The 20,927-nt window shown below is 46.0% G+C and overlaps 2 protein-coding genes across 4 annotated transcripts in view; one reads left to right on the forward strand and one right to left on the reverse strand.

Annotated features, from left to right (window-relative positions):
- CCDC102A (coiled-coil domain containing 102A) overlaps window positions 1–20,927 on the forward strand; it is an 820,703-nt gene that overhangs the window by 232,093 nt on the left and 567,683 nt on the right. The window lies entirely within an intron of this gene.
- The window catches only part of MMP15 (matrix metallopeptidase 15), a 180,196-nt gene that overhangs the window by 38,356 nt on the left and 120,913 nt on the right, over window positions 1–20,927 (reverse strand). The window contains exons 3-7 of the mRNA XM_085636971.1: window positions 17,248–17,373; window positions 12,945–13,252; window positions 12,106–12,267; window positions 11,738–11,991; window positions 865–1,003 (exon numbers count right to left, since the gene is read on the reverse strand). Coding sequence (XP_085493097.1) covers window positions 865–1,003; window positions 11,738–11,991; window positions 12,106–12,267; window positions 12,945–13,252; window positions 17,248–17,373 — 989 coding nt within the window. The remainder of the gene's footprint in view (window positions 1–864; window positions 1,004–11,737; window positions 11,992–12,105; window positions 12,268–12,944; window positions 13,253–17,247; window positions 17,374–20,927) is intronic.

A 20,927-nucleotide genomic window follows, 5' to 3' on the forward strand; every position in this document is an offset into this window, starting at 1 on the left:
TGGAGGGACCTTCCTGCATATCATTGTTTTACTTATCCGGACATCTACTCTTGCACCCCCAGAGTCCAGGGCTGCACTCACATGGATGAGTGCATGCACAATAGCCCAATGGCAATTAAAGGTTGGACAGGACCGAGACCCACTGGGACCCTGGAAGCATAAAGAACAGACACAGTCTGGTGGCGCCTTGCACAATCTTCTATACCTAAGAAAATAGAATACAAGAAGTAGATCTAGTGGGGACGTCCTTCATAGTCCTGCCGCAGTAGGAATGCGGGGCGCGAGGGATTATCCAAGTTCAAATTCAAAAAAAGGTTTCTACAAGGTGTTTCTCTGGAGGAGGTGGACATCTCACACATGTAACTACTGACCACAGGAAAGAGAATTGGTTTCTAATGGAAGGGAAGGGCAGAGTGCTCAAAAGAAATGGTGAGTCAGTGGGCAAGTACACAGGTGGATCAGCTGGGGAGCGGTGCATAATGGAGAGTGAACGAGAGGCGCTAGAAAGGCCTCACGTGCAAGGGTGAGAGATGGGAGGGCGCTAGAGGCGGCTCCCAAAGGAGACCGGGGCAGAATGGAAGTGAGAGAAGCCTCTGAGGATCATAGAGATGGGTGATGGTTTGAGGGTACACAGCAGGGGGACAGGAAGGGAGGGGGTAAAAGATGAGAGTAAAGCAATGAAAAGGGCGGGGTTAGACACCGGGGAGGAGAGAAGAATCACGAAACAGGGAAATGGGGAGGGAATTTGAGGTAGGAGAGAAAGAAGGAATACAGAGGTAAAGGTGAGCGACAGACGGGAGTCGAGAGACCGAGGGGTGAGCGAAAGCACAAGGATAAAGTGGGAGTGGAAACCCTTATATTCACCTTTGAAAAAGACAAACTTCCCGTCGTGCCTCTCGTAGGCGGCGCTGATGTCAGCTGGAAGACCACGCCAGAAGTGCCCAATGGGCATGGGGTAATTGTCCAGGACTCGGTTATGGCGAACCCTCCAAAACCACCGGCCCTTAGAGAGTGACAAAATCAGCCATTAGAGAAATTATGATGAGAGTGCATCACGACAGTCAGCAGATAAAAATGCATATGCTATACAGTAAATTAATTTCATACCAATTACCACAGAGTGAAACACCTTGTGCTTTCAGCACATTAAAAAAATTCTTTATGGCAGGCCCAGGAGTGAATTCCGCACTTAAAAAGCCCTCTGCATAAGAAATCAAGTAAGACGCTTACCGGCTGCAGGCATCAATCCAACTTGCAAACCATGTTTTGACATCTGCAAACAGGTGCACTCACAGCTCAATAGTTTAAATAAAATGCTATGGCTTCACGTTGTATGGCAGTTTGTGACATAAGATGCGCACCGTAAGACTACCCAAAGAAATATAGTTTGCTATTTAACAGTTGCCACACAAATTATTAAATGTATGTTTTGTCAAAAAAAGTTGCCCTGTTTTCACGGATTGAAACGGATGCCTGTGCACACTATTGTAACTTTATTTTTATAGCGTTTTAATTTGATAAGCTCCCTGCTTTCCTCTGGGAGTAGAGTATGCGTTACTAAATATAGATAGCAAGTATACATTTTACGCAACGTTTGTGCGTAAAGTAAATTGTGTCACTTTGGTACCCCTTGAGTGCCCCGCCCTTTCCACGCCCTGTGCCGGGCGTTTCATTAGTGGGTGGGGTTCATGACGAGATAGTCTCGTCATGGGCACAGCGCAACCGCGGCCCATGACGAGACCATCTCGTCATGGGCACTCAAGGGGTTAAGCTCTTTGCAAAACAAGGGAGTTGAATAAAAGACGGGCGTTATTTTAAGCCAAAGTGGGCGACTGTGCTTATTGAGATGGCTAGGTATACATTATTGGAATCTAGAATGTTATCAGTAAAAATAAACTCGACAACGCTCTGCGTTCGGAAAAGTAGTTTGAAAATAATGTACAATGTCTGGATTGGTCCCCTTTTCCCATACAGGTTAAGCTAGGCGCATTTGTATAGCTTTTTACCACCAGTTGAATGGTTCAGAAGCGCTTTCCCCACTGGGGCGCTCTTACGCTTCTAGGGTAAATGCTGACTGGCATCAAAGTTGTCTCGGTCTGTTGCCATAGTTACTGGTTGTGTTTTATATCGGTTAGGGGTGAGTCAGATGGTGGACGGATGCTTGGAGTAAATTAATATATGGTTTAATGATTATATTGTGTTTATGACACGATTGTGAAATGTGGGACAATAACATGTTATTTAAGCAACTGTATAAATTCAGATTCACACATTTATTATTATAGCGACAAGAGAAAAACACTTGAGTGCACCACAGATTGAATGTTACAATGAATGAACAGTGAACCAACTCTGCTAATAGCCTGTGGCCTCTTCAAGGTGACTTTACCTCATCGCATGAATAAAACCCCATAGATCCTGGTGTTGACTAATGACACTGCGCGTTTGTATATATACACTATGTAGGGTGGTATCCAGCTAGATCCAAGGATGCTTTCAACCCCCAGCTGTCGCAATTGTTATAATTTACGTTTAAAGTGAGTAAAATCCAGAAATCTATCTCTGGTGAATAGGCAGTCAAGAGTTTTTTATTTGGGGAACAGTCGGTGCACCGGGGTCTAAACCACAAGTGTTCCGACTCCGCAAGCCCTACCACGAATGGCTTAATCACGCATGTGTGTGGTGAAGGCAATGCGTGGTAGGGCTTGTGGATGGATGGAAGCAGGAAGCAGAGAGAGATCTGCGGGGAGGTAAGTGGGGCAGGTGGGTGGGTCGAATCAATTTTGTGAGATGGGGGGGTCGGGGTTGTTTTGTTTATATAACTTTTAATATCTGTGCCCACTAGAGCCACCCTGGCAAAAGCATTGGCAGGCTCTTCTTCTACAAGGGTCAGAGCGGGCGGGATACATTTTAAGGTGGCAAGCAGCCCCCTTTACACGATCCCTTGGGTGGACTGAGGAGTTCCCACCTGGTCACTACTACTCTGGCGCTTGGGTTTACATCATTTCCTAGGATCAGTACTAGACAATGAGCTATGAGGCTGAGCGAACACAGAATGGGGATATTTGAGTGGGGGTATTACCTGTTGCTCAGACGCGTCTTGAGGACGGATGGTGAATTAACTATAAAAGTCCAGATGAGACCACAGGCTGAGCTAAAGGATCACTATACCTGAGTTAGATGAGTAGATCACACCGGGAATTAACAAGGAAACCAATGGGATTGTTTGTAGACTTGAACTGGACCAAGAACTGAGGGATCCAGAGCCCTAGAACGTGAATGAACAGCAACTCTTTCTGACAAATTACATCAACGTGCCCAAAACTGCTGTAATCCGAGAACCGAGGATGGCACTTTCACGATTGCGACTGTGAGTAGTTTGAAAATGAAATGATTTAGGCTTCGTGCATTAAGCTGCGTTTGATGTTTTAATAAGGAAAATGTCGCAGAATATACCCACTATAAGATGTCTGACACTGATCAACTTTGGGGTTAGGTTTAGGGCCAGGATTCATCATCTAGAAATGCCAGAGTAGAGAGCGAGGGACCACTACCAACAGGGCAGTAATCGGAGAATAAAGTCACGCTTATGGCCTAGATAAGCCTCATTACGACTGTCACAACCCTAGGTGCTTTCGTTTACGTTAGTGCACTTCCTCAGTTTTTGCCCTCAAGACCCTATGTGTCTTTCTTTCTCGGATGTCTGTGGCGATTCTCCATCTTTGGCCACAGAACCCCCATAAGCCTTTCCCTTTTTTGTGCCCACAAATCTTTGTTTTTTGCTGCAATATCTCTTCAGTTAAGAAACCCAGTTAGTCCTTCCGGAGTTTGTGACCATTGCGAAAAGTATGTTTGGAGCATAAACACGTGGAAAGCAAAGAGCGGGAATGTGGCAGCAAAGGTGCAAGAGAAAGAGCAGGGAGGCACAGAGAGAGGAACATCTAGCAGGTGAAGAGGAACCCCATTGAAGATACAAGGAGGTGTAAAGGCGGTACAGACATACTATCAAGAGGGTGAGAGGAGATGTGGACTTATAAATGGCTGAGGAGGAACATGGCAGCCGGGAATATGTGGGGACAGGGGAACTGGCTATAACCATAAATGTGGAGATAGGACAGTCGTGAATAAATGGGGGACAGGGGCAAATAGGAGACCTTTCGGGTTTGTGAAGTGAGTGAACATGGAGGGATGAAGGCGACGGAAGACACGTGAAGGAGAGGAAGCAAGACCATTAAATAGGGGGGAGGGGGGAGAGCCAGACACAGGTAGGGAGCGGAGTCAAAAAGTGCATCTTAAATGTGTCTACTTGTCCAGGGAAAAAATGTGGCGCTCAGTCCTTTGAATCCAAATGAGAATACGCCATATTCACTGCAGCGGCTTCTCGTCAGATGTCCGCAGACTCGCCTCCAACTGCTTGAAGAAACCGCTACGTGGACAGCAGAGTAAATCTGGGGCTTTGATTTATTATCCAGTCGTCCTGAAGGACTCCAAAGACTTCCTAGTGTGGGTGTAAATGAAATGTGCTCTCCACCTCCCAAGCTTTTAGAGTAATTAGCAAAGTCTCATGTTTTGTAGGGCTGTCAGGGTCTGAAATGATGTGCGGTGAGGCATCTGCCACTAGCCGGCAACAACGATGGACGCCTGGAGGGGATCTGGGTCCTTCTTGCTGGGGTTTTAGAGTGAATCAAGAAACAGGCTCTGAGGGTGAAGCAGCTGGTACTGTGGTAATGTCTAGCAGTTGGATTGCATATCTTTACCTTTTGAACAGAGATGAACCAGTGGTTCAAGTGGCAGGTCTCGGAACCTTGAGGTGACCTTCTATTCTGACGCAACACCCAATGTAGTCAGGCTGTTGAAGCCTGCAGTAACTGAGTCTGGCTAATGCGGAGTTAGTCGGCAGAATTAAAGAGTATGGGTGTGCAGTCTAGGTACCAAGAGCAGCCCGGGCCAAATAGTTCAAACCAGCCCCTCATTATGGGAGGGGACGAAGGACATTGTCCACCATCCCCAAAAATGTTTAGGAAAAAAATGACGCACATGGCGCATATTACTGCCCAGTAATGCAACTGTAATTGTAAAGTATTTTCAGGGGTGATTCGGGGCAGACCACCTCGAAAAGCCGAAAGCCCCCAGCAGTCAGCGTGGTGCTATCTGCCCGTGCCCGTTTGTTGCTCTTTAGGAACACCTGCATTGTTAAATGTGTTCCTAAAGTGGTGTTGTGCAGGATAGGTTTGAAATATTCCAATATATCTTTATAGCTCAGTAAACTCGCCGCTTACCGACCGAGGCTTATGCATGACGATAAACAACTTGAAACATTTGGCTGAAGAGGTTTTTTTTAATTGGGTATTTAGTTTGGCCACGATAATAAGACATCTCTCATGTGTGAATTTCAGGCAATGTCTTAGTATACGTGTATTTGTGTATGGTTTCAGTGCCGTCATTTTTGGAGGGAATTTCCTTGGTTACACAATTTCGACCTATTGCATTCACCAGTGCTTGTTTTTTATGTTTGAGACTGCTGAGCCATCCTCGTCGTCACACGTAGGTGTCGCCATTCTGTATAACCTGGGAGGTGACTAGAACGAAACAGGTGATGAATTCACTCATATGTACAAGAATAGAGCCGCCCGATGCACCATGTTGTTGTATCTCTATGATACAACCTGCTTTAGAGAGTCACTTCTTGAAGTCGGTCGGGGCCCCGATTGGGACCTGCAGGGATGTACTTATTAAAGTCAGGTGTATTACAGTGCTCATTTATAATGTTGTATATACAGCACCAGGCCTGGTAATAGATAGCTGATCTCTCTGCGCACTGAAGTATGACCTCGTGGTTTTGTGTGGATTGCTTCAGTGGGTTAATTCTGGTTGCATGAATAGCAGCAAAATAGGCTGGACTGGTGGAAACAGGATTGTCATAGGTGGACAGGTACCATACTAATATGGCTGCCTTACATGCCCATGAAAGGATGAGGATATTTAAGGATTTCTATCTTTCCTCATTGCTTTTTGATACATGAAGGGGTTTTTACTTAACTACCAAGGCTTCCATCATGTTTGTCACCAGTGTGGGAAGCGCTAAGCTCTAAGCACCAGATTCAAATCACTTATCCTGCTCCATGGGCACTGCTTGTGCTTCATTTTATCACCATGGCAACCGTGGAATTCATTTCTTGGGTCAGTCTGTAGTGAGGGCTCTGAGGGTCTAGATGTTGGAGGTCAGTCTGATCCCCCCCTGCTGTGCCTGGGATGCTGCGGTTCAGGTGGACAAGAGGTCTCTTTGGAGTCATCAACAGTTATTTACCCGCCTTGTTATTTTAATAAATCGAATTAATTTGTAACCTTCCTTTCTACTGTTCTACGAGGCAGTATTTGTGTTTGCATTATAGGCATGTTTACAAAACTGTAAAACTGAGCGTCTGTCTTTAATGGGCAAAATAGATTAATATATTAATTGGCACTTTCGGTTCCTTTGTCATGACTGATGTACTTCATATGGTTGATGGGATGGGGAAAGTAAAATAACCATTGTGTTAAACACACTTTTTGGTCTACTATTCGACCAGCAGTAATGGTCCTGACGTCTTCTGTTTCTAGTTCCATCCCTGGGACACCCTTACCGCTCACACGAGGTGTGACGTGTCAAGAGACAGGGAACCGCACTTTGGCTAAAGGTGAGGCCTGCGCCACGAAAACTCAGCAACATCATACACTACATTAAAAAAAAATAAAGAGAAACCACAGCGACTTCCAGTCTGTCAACCTAACACCGTAAGCGTTCAAACTTCTGGTTAGGCATCTCCGGGTGACCCAACCGACATGGCCTGAACTATGGCCCATCTCAGATCCAAGCTAAGCCCGGCTTTCCAGTGCTAGAAGAGGGCAGGGAAGTGGCCATCTGGGCTGGGTGATGGATTGTGTGGTCCTGCCCTGTGCTTCACCGTCCCAGGAGATCTGCTCCCCAGCAGCGGGCACCGAGGAAAGCCAGAACCACAAGCCTCTCTTCTGGAACGGAAGAGGTAGGAGAAGCAGTGAGAAAAAAGGTACACTGAACTGAAGACTGTGCATGAAAGCAAACGAAAGGGAAAGGAAGGAGGACAGAAACGGGAAACTCTCCTATGCTAAGCTTGGAGGGCGGGCAGAGCATTTACACCTGCTTCTGGGGTGTCTTTCTTCTCTTTGCACGAGCCAACCCGACAGAGAGTTGATCATCCCCCCCGGTGTTGCCCAAAGACATTTCTCCTCTTACTAGGAGGGATGTGTTGGAAAGAAGCGCGTAAGGAGCATGATGGCCTGCCCCACATGAAAAGGCAACGCCACCTTCGGGAACAAGGAAGCACGAGTCCGGCAGCGAAACAGAGAACACTTGCAATTTACTGATTCGATGTGGAGAAGCGACAGCTAGGAGAGTCTTGAGAGTCAGAAATCTCCGAGTATAACTGTGCACAGGCTCTAATACCACACACATCTCAAAGATGAGGACCAAATGAAGGTCTCTCTGCAGCACAAAGCAGAGGAGTTCTATACAAAAGCCCTTTTAAAAAACGCATCGCAACAGGTGCTTATTAGGGAAACAAAGGAAGGTTGAAAGGCAAATACGTAACCCTTAACTGGTCCACAGCAAAGTCTTGCCGGGCTAAACACAAAGTAAACAAAATAACATCAGACAGTTCGTCGTGAAGACGACCAGTCGGTCTGTCATCACACTGGTTGACAAATGTAGACCAGCCGCACTGGTAGAGTAGATGGACTCTGAGGCTGGGCCAGAAGCCACAAAAAACACATCCACAATCTTTGAAGGGAGATCAAGCCACTAAGTTAGTTCCATTCAATCTCAATGCATGGAGGTGTTGTTTATGGAGTTTGGGATGCAAGACTCTGTCCTCCTTTTGGGAAAGCAGACCCTTCTGAAGAGTCAGTCAAAAAGAAGCGCACATGCTAAGATTCAACAGGTCAGGGTACCAAATCCTCTGAGCTCAATGTAGAGCTATCAGGATGAGCTGGGCCTGGTCCCTCCTAACCTTCTTCAGGACATTTGGGATCAGAGGCAGAGGCAGGAATACGTCAAGGAAGCTGGAGTTCCACCAAAGGCAGACAACGTCTCCTCATGAGGCTACAGGCGGAAACTCCAGAGCACTAAAGACTGGCCACTGAGGGTTGTTGGTAGTAGCTAATAGATCTACTAAAGCTGCACCCCATTAAGCGAAGACGACTAGAGGTACCTATTGGAGTAATTGCCCCTAGTGATTGGCAAAAGGATGCCTATTGAGTTCTACTGCCCTATGCTTAGGGAACCCACTAGGTGACTGACGGACAGGGAGATTCCGCAGGTGTTCATCCACCACCGTAGGCTCGGAATGTTCACACACAGTATGTGGGACCTCACTTCACCAAGCTTGTCGCACTTCCACGTATGGTTGTGTTGTCCGGCAGGACCCAATTACATTATGTAGCGAAGATGCCCAATCTCCACCTCTCTACTAGCACAGGAAAGGCGTCCTTAACTTAGTAACAGTAATGCAGATGACAGGCTCCGCTAGACTATGGGATATGCCATGGTAAGGGTCAGCCGAGGCCTGTTCGAGTTGAGTTAGGTATACCTGGTGAGTCTAGGATAAAAGAACTCAAGGAGTTTGCTAACAATCCACAGATAGCCACGGAGAACTACTTGCACTAGCAGAGTCTTGCATCAATCAGTCTTCACATTAATTCATCTGGAAAAAACAGTCTGCCACGTGATTGTCCATCATCTACTGTCCTTCGCTGAACGTAGAAAGACCTTAAGGGTTAGGCATATGTCGCACTGCTCCAAGAGACTGATATGATTACGCTCCTTCATCACAGGCCAGAAGTCTCTTACCTCCACATCATCCAGAGGACCTCCGCAGCCTAGAGAAGATGCGACCATCACTACTGTGAGCACTGGATGGGTCATGCAGAATGGCCTGCCACCAGTTATGCTGGCATCCGCAGCCTCCACTGAAGGTCTTGGGCTGCCATATTTGATATGCAGAAGCTGCCTGAGAAGCAATACCATTGTCGGGCCTATTGAAGAACGCTCCACTGCAAGGGCAGCATGGGCCAGCGGGCACGCGGCACAAGCAGAGTGCATGAGGCTATGAGACCACAAAGCCTTATTACCATCCGGGCCTGAAACAAGGTATGAGCCCAAAACATTGGGATCATAGCCTAATTGTCCCAGACTAGTTGGGGAGGTGGAAAAGCTTCCAAAGTCGCAGTGTCCTGGGTTGCTCCTATAAAGGAAATCCACTCATGTTTTAGATGCAATATTGGCTCGTTAATGGAAAACCGCATGTTGCGCAGCAATGACTGTCTTTTTCAACTTGACTGGGGCAAGACTACCTTTAGCAACCAGTCATCGAGTTACAGGAATATATGTATTCTTGACCTTTGAAAATGAGCTGTGACCACTGACATCACTTTCGTGAACACATGGAGGCCAAGGAAAGTCTGAACGGCAAGAGGGGGGACTAAAGCATTCCAACCCTAAGACAAATTTGAAAAAACACCTGTGGGATTAGCACATCAAAGTAACCATAATGCATATCCAAAGACTCTCTAGTGTCCGGGTCCAAGGCTGCCAAGACCAGAGCTAACCAACATTTTCAAAATGTCCTTCCCGAGGAATGTATTTAGAAGCCTGAGATCCATTATCGGCCTCAAGTCCCCTCACTCTTTGGGAGCGAAGTAGTATTGAGAGTAGTATTCTGTGCCCTCTCCTCCTGAGGCACTAATTCACCTAGGCAAGCAGTGTCTGAACTCGGTCTATGATGGTGGCATGCTCTGCTAATGTTTGAGCACAAACTGGGGAATGTGTTGGGGGGGCGGACAAAAAGGGGATGGCATAACCAACTAGAACAATTTGAAGGATCCATTGGTCCGAAGTAACTGCGTGCCAACAGGGCAGGTAAAATCTGATTCTGCCCCCTACTTGTCCTATACAACTCGTGGAGAGGGAGGTAGGCAGCTTGGCAGTAGCTGTTGCAAGTGAGGCCTACGCCTCTGCCATCAACTCTCTCTTCGGAGCCATGTAAAGGCTGTACAGGCTGTGAGAGCTGCCTCTGCCGGTAGGCAAGGCCCCTTGAGTACCCCTAGAATTTTGTGCCGTCTTGGTGGAACTGGTGAGCTCTGGATAGCAATCCTAGTGATTGCACCGTAGCCTGCCTATTCCTTAAATCATTCCAGCAGCGAACTTGCCTGAAAAACCTTTCTGCGTCAAAGGGCAAAACCGTCAATGATGTAGGACGTCTCTGCAAAATCGGTAGCCATCATCCAAGCATATCATATAACAATGACGCTAGTGCCCATAGCACGGTCAGTGCATTCTATAGTGTCCACGCTGACCTTAAGATGTATTTGACCACATATTGGCCAGCATGTATCATTTGCACAAATTAGGTCCAGAAGTTGTCAGGAAGCGCAGGCAAGATCTTGCCCACCATGTCATAAAGTGCATGATTGCAACAGCCCAAGAGGGAAATATTATTCAATGAATGTGGGGTCAGAAGGAAACATCTCTTTTGCCTAGGGCATGGATCTTCTCAGGTTTTTTATGAGGAGGAGAAATGGGGTAAGAGTTAGGGTCCACCTTGCTCGCTGAAGCCTGAGGGACGAGACTCTCAGGAGTTGGAAATTGCATTTAAGTGATGGTTCCCCAGAAGCAGGCCCACAGTGCCGAGCAATCCGGTGCCTCTAAGGTGAAGCTGAACCTGGCTACTTATGTGAAAATGTCCAATCACTACTGAGAACTGGTTAGAAATATAAACTCAGTGGTCATGCAATGCACACTAGCCCCGGTGCCCTATTGGTCTGATTAGTATTAACATACAAGGAATCCGATAACTTAGCGACATGCCTGGGGGGAGGGGAGGGAGGGCGTTTGGAGGGAGGAGGGTTTTTCTCTTTGGTTTATTAGGAGTTAATGTCAGAGCAGAGTACTGGGATGATTCACGCCTGCTAAGTGTGATATCGAGCACTACAGGACTGCAGGAAGTGGGCTACATTAGGTGAATTACTATTTCCTTGCGCTGGAGCAGGACTATTACCTCCTTGCGGAATGATAGCCTGAGAGTAGTCCGTGTATACAGGGTAGACTATACGCTGGATTTAGATCGACATTACTGTACTTTGCTGCGATGCTCTTGATTGATTGTTTTATCACAAATTAATAAAAATCTGTTTCCAAAAAAAATGCAATGCACACTAGCGGCTGTTTCCTGATCAAAGCATGAATAGAAGTCTGAGTTCTTTCATATGATCCCTTTTCCCAAGGTGCCCGATTACAGCGCTGAGCAATCGGGTGTCTCACAGGTGGAGTGAACATAGTTTGGATCAGGTAATCATAATGGCCTCAGTCAGGGCCTCAATAAATGGTACTAAGGGCTCAATAGTTTGTGACCCAGGGTGCTAAATTTCGGTCAAAAGGTTTGTGGGTTATATAGTACCAACAAATGCCTTAAGTCTAGACATAACTCTTCAGGAAGTATTCGGTCACTCTACTGCACGCATCATGTGGCATGACAAAAACATCAGTATCAATACATTGGCTTAACCGCTACATGGACAGGTAAGTCTAGGTATGTGGATGTGGGGCTAAGAGTAGTAACTACATACATGCATGTTTTAGTGGATGTGATGTTTTTGTAGGCAAATGTTATCAACCTCAGGAGCGTGACATACGGCCACTCATACAACATGCTGGTTCACTCCTTACCTTAAACACAAACATTTCCCCGCGCAGCATAGCGACTGAGTCGAACCCTCCATCACAGATGTTGGGTCCATATTGATCGGGGCGGTCTGTGGTCCTTGGCTTCTCTGGGGGGGCTGGTTTTGGCGGCCTGTCTGGCTTCCCTCCAGGGGGTTGCTTGGGGGGCCTTTGGTCTGGTTCGACATCAGGTTTCTTTATCTTTGGGGTGACAGTAGGGAGGGCAACAGTTGTGGTCTGAGGCTGATTATCTGGGACGCCTGAGAACAGAAACGTAGGTTAGAACCAAGGTGGCGTATTCCGGGCTTTAGAACGACCAGGGAGTCCGGTTTTGTACGGTTTGCAATTTCATGCGCCAAGCCTGTGCAACTCACCATATAGCTGCTGGATGCCCCGGAGGTCATCTTCAGGCAGCTGGAAGTCTTCAATTTCCATCCACTGGTAGAAAGGTGCCATGATAGCAGTGGGGTTGCTTGAGTGCTCTAGTCCCAGGGAATGCCCCAGCTCATGCACTGCCACCAGGAAGAGGTGGTTTCCTGCAGTAAGAGATTGGTACCAACTCAGCTTATAGCAAGTGAGGACATTTCACCGGCATCACCTCTCTCTTCCTTCTGACGCTTTCCTATCTTCTCTCTGACTATCATCCCTATCACTTCCTTTGTATTTACCGCTCCCTCTCTCACTTGCACAAGCAACCATCACCAGTTCTACATTATGAGAATTTGCGCCTAAATCAGGATTACAACCTCTGCAAAAATATCGCACAGACCAGGTGGTTTTCCCTGCAGAGATTTCTCCAGATAAAACCTGGGAAGATTTCTGTGAGGGAAAAATGCAAAAGTCAGAATTTTGCAGCTCAGAACAGGGGAGAGCTACAGTATTATTGCTTAACTGGCTATTCTAGCAGGCAGGGCTAAATGGGGTGATATTATAACATGCAAGAATACCTAACTACATGCTATTGGTAGTTCCCCAAGTAGTATCACTGCATTATGTTACTGCATCTCTTAGAACGAAGGTCTATCTCTTGCTGTGGAAAAAGAGAGGAATGTCTGACTTCAAACTGCACTATGTTAGGGCTTTCTCAGCTAAGCATTTTATGGGTTTCATTTATTTGGACACGTAAGCTTTAAAAAAGATTCATGCATTTTAGTTACTGCTGGTGCTCTGAGATGTTACAAAAATTATTTTTAAAACTCAGGAGCCCTCTTACCTGACTGGTCTCGGTCATCCATTGTCCAGGGCTCATCGGAGTCAAAGTGTGTGTCACCCCCCACGCCAGGGCCAGGGAAGTAGGCATGGGCTAGGAAGCCTCCCATGCCATCAAAAGGTGTGCTGTCTCCATGGAAACCTGAGGCAAAGAGAACCATGATGTCCGCCACCTTCTGACGCCCCCGACGGATGTCCTCATAAGGAATCTCCTCGAAGACCAGGGAGGTTGCCGCTTCCCACACCTTGAAGGCCCGTCGAACCCCCTCGAATGAGTTGTACCGGCCCAGTTTCTCCGTGTAGTTTTGAATGCTGCAAACACAAGGAATGAAAATGCAGAGGGTGGTATGAGGCAGGTGTAAGCTGAAGGTCTTTTCCTTTGATGAAGGTAGTGGTACTGAAAAAACTATGCCATCACATTTTCAGACTGACCAACTTTCAGCTAGGCGAATATGTTTCATAGACACCAAGGCCCACTCATTAATAGTGTCAAATCATGGCACTCCTCCCTCTGAAGCTTGACCTTAAAGAAGTGAATTTCTTCCTTTCACCTCAAATCCCTTTTTGTACCTTAATTTAGGTGCTGGAACCCCCTACTAATGCTTAGAATGTAAAAGCCTTGTATTTACTCATGGGTGACGAACTCCTACTTGAAGGCCACATTAAAAATATTGCCAAAGGGTTATCACATTTAGGACTTTCAAGAACGAATGGAAGACTTCGTGACTTAAAAAACGTTAGATGCTGTAGTTTAAAATGGCTCTTGATATAGTTGGGTTTCCATGTATTCCATAACCACTTGTGAAATTTTAAAATCGATGATTCAATTTCGATTTATATACCTAGCTATATGCACAATGTTTATTTCTAGCACAGGTAACTGCACCAGAAAACGTTGCATCTCAAAGACCCTATATGTTGTTTATGTAGTTACATTTTCTAGCCATCTCATTATAGAAACCTGGCTTGGAGAGTTTGTAGATTGAGAACTATGACTACTTTGTCAATATTTGTCTATGTGTGTTGTTGCCTGGGAGGACGGAGGTCAAGCAACAACACCATGGAAACGGTTGGTCATTATTTCAGAGAACGAGAGCTTGCAACCGCCTACTCTATGGGTCAAGCACCAAGAAATTGTAACTCATTGTTTTTGGCATGTTGGAAGAGAGCACAGAACTGCCATTTGTTTAGGGTCCCGGAAAGAGACTCTATGAGGGGCTTGTAAGGCACCAGTAGCATCGCAGTGGAATCCTCTACCCTCATGTGTTGTGTTACATTTGTAACATTTGCCTAGCTTGCAGCCGGCCATTAGCATGATTTTGCAGTTCACTTTGCAATGTATTTATAACATGACGCCACCTGCTTTCCAGAGCATGGTCTTTTTTTTCCTCATCTAGTTCCGGGTATTTAGAAATCCACAAACTAGCACAATCAATTTTGTTCCTGTGTTTTTGGTGGAATCATGTGTTCTATACTGCAGCTTTGCTCCTGCAGACGCCCATTTCCGCTAGGCTAAAAGATGCATGCAACAAATCCTGCAAAAAGGGCTGTGCCGATTTCAGCTTAAAATCACAGACGCGCAACAGGCTACCAACATTTACACAACAAACCCCTCTCTATAATACTGACAGGAAGCGAGGCCACTTGTTGCATCTTCTCTGTTAATTCCACTGGATGCTTGAAGTACTAGGAATGCACATGAAATTACTAATTGCAACCGCAGGGATAGCTTCTTCCACATTCGACATAAGAAAGTGATGGTCATTTTGGAGAGATAATTGAGATAAGTGTATGCAAACGCGACTATCTCTCCCACATATCTCTGCATCACGCAAACTTAGGCACAGCTATCAGTTTGGCACAACATGCTGCGGTGTCACCTCTGAACCTAACACACAACACCAAAATAGTTCCCACACTGACTAGGCTGTAAAACACACACCCTACTAACAAGGTACAACAAACAAAGTCGCTACTTAGTCGATCACCAAGAAAGTTCTTTGAGAAATTGTTAGTGGAAATGCTACAATAAACTCGAAGACTTGCAGAAAACACCTAGGGTCCGAAATCTCAACAAACACAGGCTTATGAGGGTGCTCAATCAGTGGGCTTAATTCACAAAGGACCTGCAGGTCTATGGCTCCCATATGTTTCCAAGAGTAGACCTCACTCTAAGCCAGGCAGGCTGTTCGTTGGTAGCCAATCTGCTGATTTATGTTTAGGGCAGTGTGGTCTTTTGCACCTTCTTTTTCTAACCTTTTTTTTCTCCTTAGGAAACATTTTCCCCTACGGAGAAACCTGTTCCCCTAGATCACCATTATACGGGGTGCTGTTCAATGTCCCGACCCACCCTTGAAACACTTATCTAGCCAATTGTTATTAGGGGGAAGTGAATGAGGAAAATTGTGAATACCTATGAAGGGTCAGCTTTGTGGGTGTTCCAGACTTTTCTGTCACCACCGTCTATTCATGTCCCTTCCTCTCCTGGTCCTGCTCCTAATCTTCATTTACTTCTGAGGGTAAAGCCTACCTAGATAGGAAGACATTCTTGCCGGGGTTGATTTTCCAAACATAAATCCTGATCCTGTGAACCCGGGCATGGACTAGTCGGTAGGGCAATCGAGCAATGTCAGAAAGGCTGGTCAGACATAGCAGTGTGAGGTACTGTGTCAGTAAATGTTGACCAATTAAGTGGGCCATGCGAGCCAGTTTGTACCAATGCAATTAATCTTTTAAGCAATTCTATTGCTCGAGCCTACGGGCAGGTGGGAGGCAAGAAAGGCAGGCAGACTGATGTCTCTAGAGAAAATTCGAGGGTTATCCTCTAGGAGCTACTGAACAGACGTTTATCGGAGCAGTCAGAAGTCTCCTCACAGGGATGCAGGGAAAGAAAATCCTGTATTCCTGGCCAATAATTCCACCTCTACCATTGATAGTCTCCTTACGGCATAGTATATGGCCACCCACACCTGACTCCTTTCAAAATAGCACGACTATGTTGAAATCTCTCAACTCAAATGAAAAGCAGACACGAGGCACATCTTTAGCATACCGTGCAGATCAGCAGTACATAAAAGGGTCTGCTACTGAGTCCGGGACGGTAGTGATATTGGGTCACAGCTGTAAACATTGTTGCCTCACATAGCGGGCTCCTAACAAAGAGATGCCTCACCTATGGTCTGTAACCATCTCCGATGATTTGTGGCAACGCTCACATATGGGTTATCACAAAAGAAGCAAGATGAAGACTATGTAGGCCTCCTTAACGTGCACCACCCTACCAAAGGGCATTTGTATATGGTCAGATCCACTTGTTAAAAACCCTACCCTCAGTAGCTGACTTGTCGAAGCTACTGTCTGATAGCCAGTTTGACATTCTACATGCTCCTCACCCACAGACACTTGGCACCTGAGAACCTGCAACAGACCACTGGAAGGTAATCATACCTGGTGACTGGGTGAGGAAGCAGCCAGTTGATGCCTTCATACAATGGAGGAGGGCTGGGAGGCACTCTTACGACAACCAAAGTTTTTTTTGTTTTGGTGACGCAGAAAATGTAGTGTAGATACAACGTGCATTGCTACTGATTCTTACCCGGGTCTCATCCTATGCTTGCTATCCTTCAAACATTTGTGCAAGGGGTGCCAGATCTATGCCCCGCATGTCAAGGATGAATGTGTGGACCCTATCGCCTTAGCATGACACCAAACCCCCAGCAACAGCTCGGTGCCAACCATGACATTAGATCAGTCCCATTGACACAAAGCAAGCCATTTGGTAGGGCAGTGAGATGAATGCCTACTAAATATTTTGTGATTGCTATTTTCTAACAGTTTCCTTGCATCTCTGACATGAAAGCTTTAAATGTAACATATCATTTAAGGCTGCATCAAGCCTACTGGGGATTATTTGGGTGGAAGTGATTTTGACAAGGTGATTCAGCTTACCAAGATTATATTCAAGCCAACTAGAACTCTCTGGTCTGATGATCTCCGGGGTGATTTTAGCAGGAACACAACCGTGCGCTCAGAAGCAATCAGAATCCAACTAGAAAACACTTTAGCACTCCTTAGATTTCAAGAATACGGTGCACATCGCTTCAGCTATATTTTCGCCTGCCCATGCCTTGGATTTCTACTCTACAACTCTGCATTTGTTGACCAACTACTCCACAGATTGGCAATTACTTTAACTATTGTAAACCAACCTGGGATTCACCTTGGGGCCTATATTGCAACTTCCTCATTTACCCACCAATGCCTGAGGAAGACACAGTGATGACAGCGAAACAGTAGGAACTGCTCACCTGAAGGTGAGTGGGTTGTGTGTCCACTTCAGCCCTCGCAAGGCATATCGCCGTCTCCGCCGAAGGTTCGCTTTTGCCTGGGCGCCAAACTGATCCGGAATGCCACAGCGAGGTCGTCGCATCCACCTGCCCAGGAACAAGACAAAGACAGAGCGGGTGAGAAAGTGTATCTATAACCCAGTGGTACAATCCCAGTTGATATGGAGCTGTAGAGAATAGTATTGGAATAGGTGTTGTGGTTGCGCTGTAGAGAATGTTATTCGATTTTCGGTTTTTGTAGAACTTTAGTGTAAGGCAGAAGACTTGATGGGGCCCACTGGGGCTGGGTCAATGTAAAAATGACATGATAACCACTATCACTGCAGATGAAAAAGAGAAATTTAGCTAATGTGAATATCCTGAAAATCTGGCTTAGGACCCTGTGCCCTGACCAAAAAAGACACATACTTTTATCTCCTTATTCATGAGCACTTCATCCATTACTTTGGCGACAGTCTTAATTTTCATCTCCTGTTCATATTTCCATTAAACACTAATTATTATGATTTTGTGTTGTACTTCTCTCATATATATATATTACCTACTGGCGGTCGCCAGTAGGTAGTTATAGTTAGGACCAAGTTTCCATAGGAAGAGTATTTTATTTTTTGCTTATAACTTTGGCGTCGTTTGATGAATCTTCATGAAATTTTCCAAACTAATTCTTTGATCATATCAGCTCCTATGTTGAAAGTTTGGGGGGGACTCGTCAAGGGCGGCCGAGAAAAAAGGGGGTCCCAAAATGTGTTTTCTCGATGTTAATTTCCATAGGAAACTTTAGATATATATATGTATATATGAGATAATTGTATCAATTTCTATATATATATATATATATATATATATATATATATATATATATATATATATATATATATATATATATATATATATATATATATATATATATATGATAATTGTAACATCAATGGCATTTGAAATAACTAAGATTTATGTTTCTCTAATAGGGAAAACAATACTAGGAAGATATTGTATGCACACGTTTTCAATGTTGTGGGCCTAACCTTCCCTAGTCAATAGGACCCAACCCCTTCTCGTGGTTTAATTTTAAAATGTGACATATGCACTGGCAGTTAATTGCCAGATATTCATAATGTCACATAGACCCCCCTTCACAACGGGCATTCTTGCCATCACCATGAACATCAAAGCACGGCTCAGAGACTTTACACAATTCCATCGGGTGAAGGGTGATCATTTTCTAATTTGTTTTCTTCCCATGCTTTGTCCCTCCTCTCTTTCGATGTGTATTCTTTTCTGGCTCGACTGTGACCTCTGCCTCATCTGAGGTACAGAAGTGGCGCATGAGAGAGGTAAAGAGAACTGTCTAACAAGGGAGGGGGGGGAGGAAGTTAGAGAAGAGACAGAGAGGTAAGTTAGGTGGGGAGAAATGTAACATCAAGGGAGAAAGGTGCGGTAGTCAAAATGAAAGGTTCAGAAAGTTGAAGTGGTGGCTAGAGAAAGAGAGGGTGACAGGTAAGGTTTTAGACAGTGGTAGCAACAGAAAGAGAAGAAAATGTAGATGCAATCACAAAGGTGAGATAGAATTAGAGGTGAGGTAGAGAGGAGAAGAGGCAAGACAGGAGGAGAGGGGAATTTGAAAGAGGTCGGGGTAGAGAGAGGTGCAGATAGACAGGTGAGGTAGTGAGAGAAGAATACAGAGAGCAGTGAGGTAGAGTGGCACATGAGAAGTGACACCAAAACACACTGCTTCTTAAACCTCTTTTTCAGTCATTACATAAGGTCAGGCAGCGGCTACTGTGTTGAGGCGCGCCTCAAGAGGTAGAGTAAGAAAGAGGTAGCGAGAAAGGAGGAAGCTAGCGAGAAAGGCGAGGAAGAAGGAACAAAGGTGTACGGGAGTGAGGAAAGATGGTGAGGTGGAGTGACGTGTGGCTGAATGAACGGAAACTGAGGGGTTACCGAGAGAGAGAGGAGTGGGACAAAAATCAGCTAGTGAGATGTGAGGTACAGCGGGAAGTGAGGCAAAGTGAAGTGACGTAAAAAGAAGATAGAGATTAGGCACCGAGAGATGAGGTTGAGAGAGACATAAAACATATATACGAGAGCTAGAACGAGGTACGATGGAAACAGTGCAATGAGGTGCAGAGGGAGGGCGGGGGTCGACAAAAGAACAGAGAAGTAGCAACATCGTGGGAGTGACAGAGAGCGAGAGAGAGAGACAGGTATGGTGAGAGAGGTGAGGTAGATATGGGTGGGATAGATAAGGGGTGCACATAGATGTATAGAGAGATATATGAAGAGAAATAGTTGAGGTCGAAAAAGTGAGGCGAAGTATGGAGAGAGACATGGGACAGAATGTCACCAACTGCATGAGGGTGCAGGGGTAAGAGGGTGCATGCCTAGTCGTCAAATTAAAAAGAAAAAAAAAACTAGGCTTTTCTGCACACCAGTATGACTGTTAGAGTGGGACTTAGGACTGGCCTGAGCAGTTTACCTTAGACTGTGGGGCCCAATGTAACTGTAAACTTTGGTCAGCAAGAAAGATAAACAGCAGCAGCGTTTCATCTATTTATACCCTGCGAGGGGCCTGCAGGCAGAGAGAAGATTTCAGTCGAGAATTGTGAAACGCCCGGATGCCCCCACCGATGAAAGGTGTAAGGGCCCTGGCCATGGGAGAGATTCAGGGAATGGTACTGGACGCTGGCTGCAGAGGAGCGGCTGGTAGTGGGGATGGAGTACTGACAGAGGGCGAGCTGCAGGCAGAATTAGGAATGTGACGTCAGTTCAGAGTGTGGAGCACAGGCAGTGGCCGGGGAGTGTGACTGGGAGCTGCAGGCAGCAGTGTAGGAATTAGGAATGGGGCGTCAGTTCAGAGTGTGGAGCCCAGGCAGTGGCCGGGGAGTGTGACTGGGAGCTGCAGGCAGCGGTGTAGGAATAAGGAATGTGACGTCAGTTCAGAGTGTGGGGGACAGGCAGTAGTCGGGGAGTGTGACTGGGAGCAGCAGGCAGCGGTGTAGGAATTAGGAATGTGACGTCAGTTCAGAACAATTTTTGGTTTGGGTGTGAGGCGTGGGGATTGCACAAACAGGTAGCTGTGCTTAAGTGTGGCATGTGTCATGGCAAGTTGAGGCAAGAGCTTAATTCAGCGTGAAGTTAGATGGTTTGTGAAAAGATAACAAGACAGGGGAGAGGGCCTAAACTATGGAGAAATATATTGAAGAAAAGATTGAGTGAGAGAGGGAAACCAGAAGAAACATTTTATGTGAAGTGAGGAAGGAAGATGAAAAGAATTGAAGTGGGTTGGTGAGAAGGATGGACTGAGAGGTGATGCTGCAAGAGACGTGGGTCCCGTGCTCTCCATGCCACTGGAATCAAGCTATCCTGGCTGAAGAGGGGTGAAACCCCGAAACCGGTCCTAGGATACTTGTTTCCAGTCCAGGGAGGACCTGGCTTGACAGTTCGGGCTGGACTGTTCCCATGAGGCACAGGGTCAAGACTGATTTGCATATGGCTGGGTTCAAACTGGAACGGCATTGTGAGCAAAAAAACGATGATTTAGGCCCAGATCTCTGTACTGGGGTGAATGTATGACATTTTTCTGCATTCTGTCCATCAACTGTTGTTTTTGCATTTGTCACCCCGAGTGGGACAGGTATGCT

The sequence above is a fragment of the Triturus cristatus genome, chromosome 12 (assembly GCF_964204655.1).
Source record: "Triturus cristatus chromosome 12, aTriCri1.1, whole genome shotgun sequence".
Taxonomy (NCBI): Eukaryota; Metazoa; Chordata; class Amphibia; order Caudata; family Salamandridae; genus Triturus; species Triturus cristatus.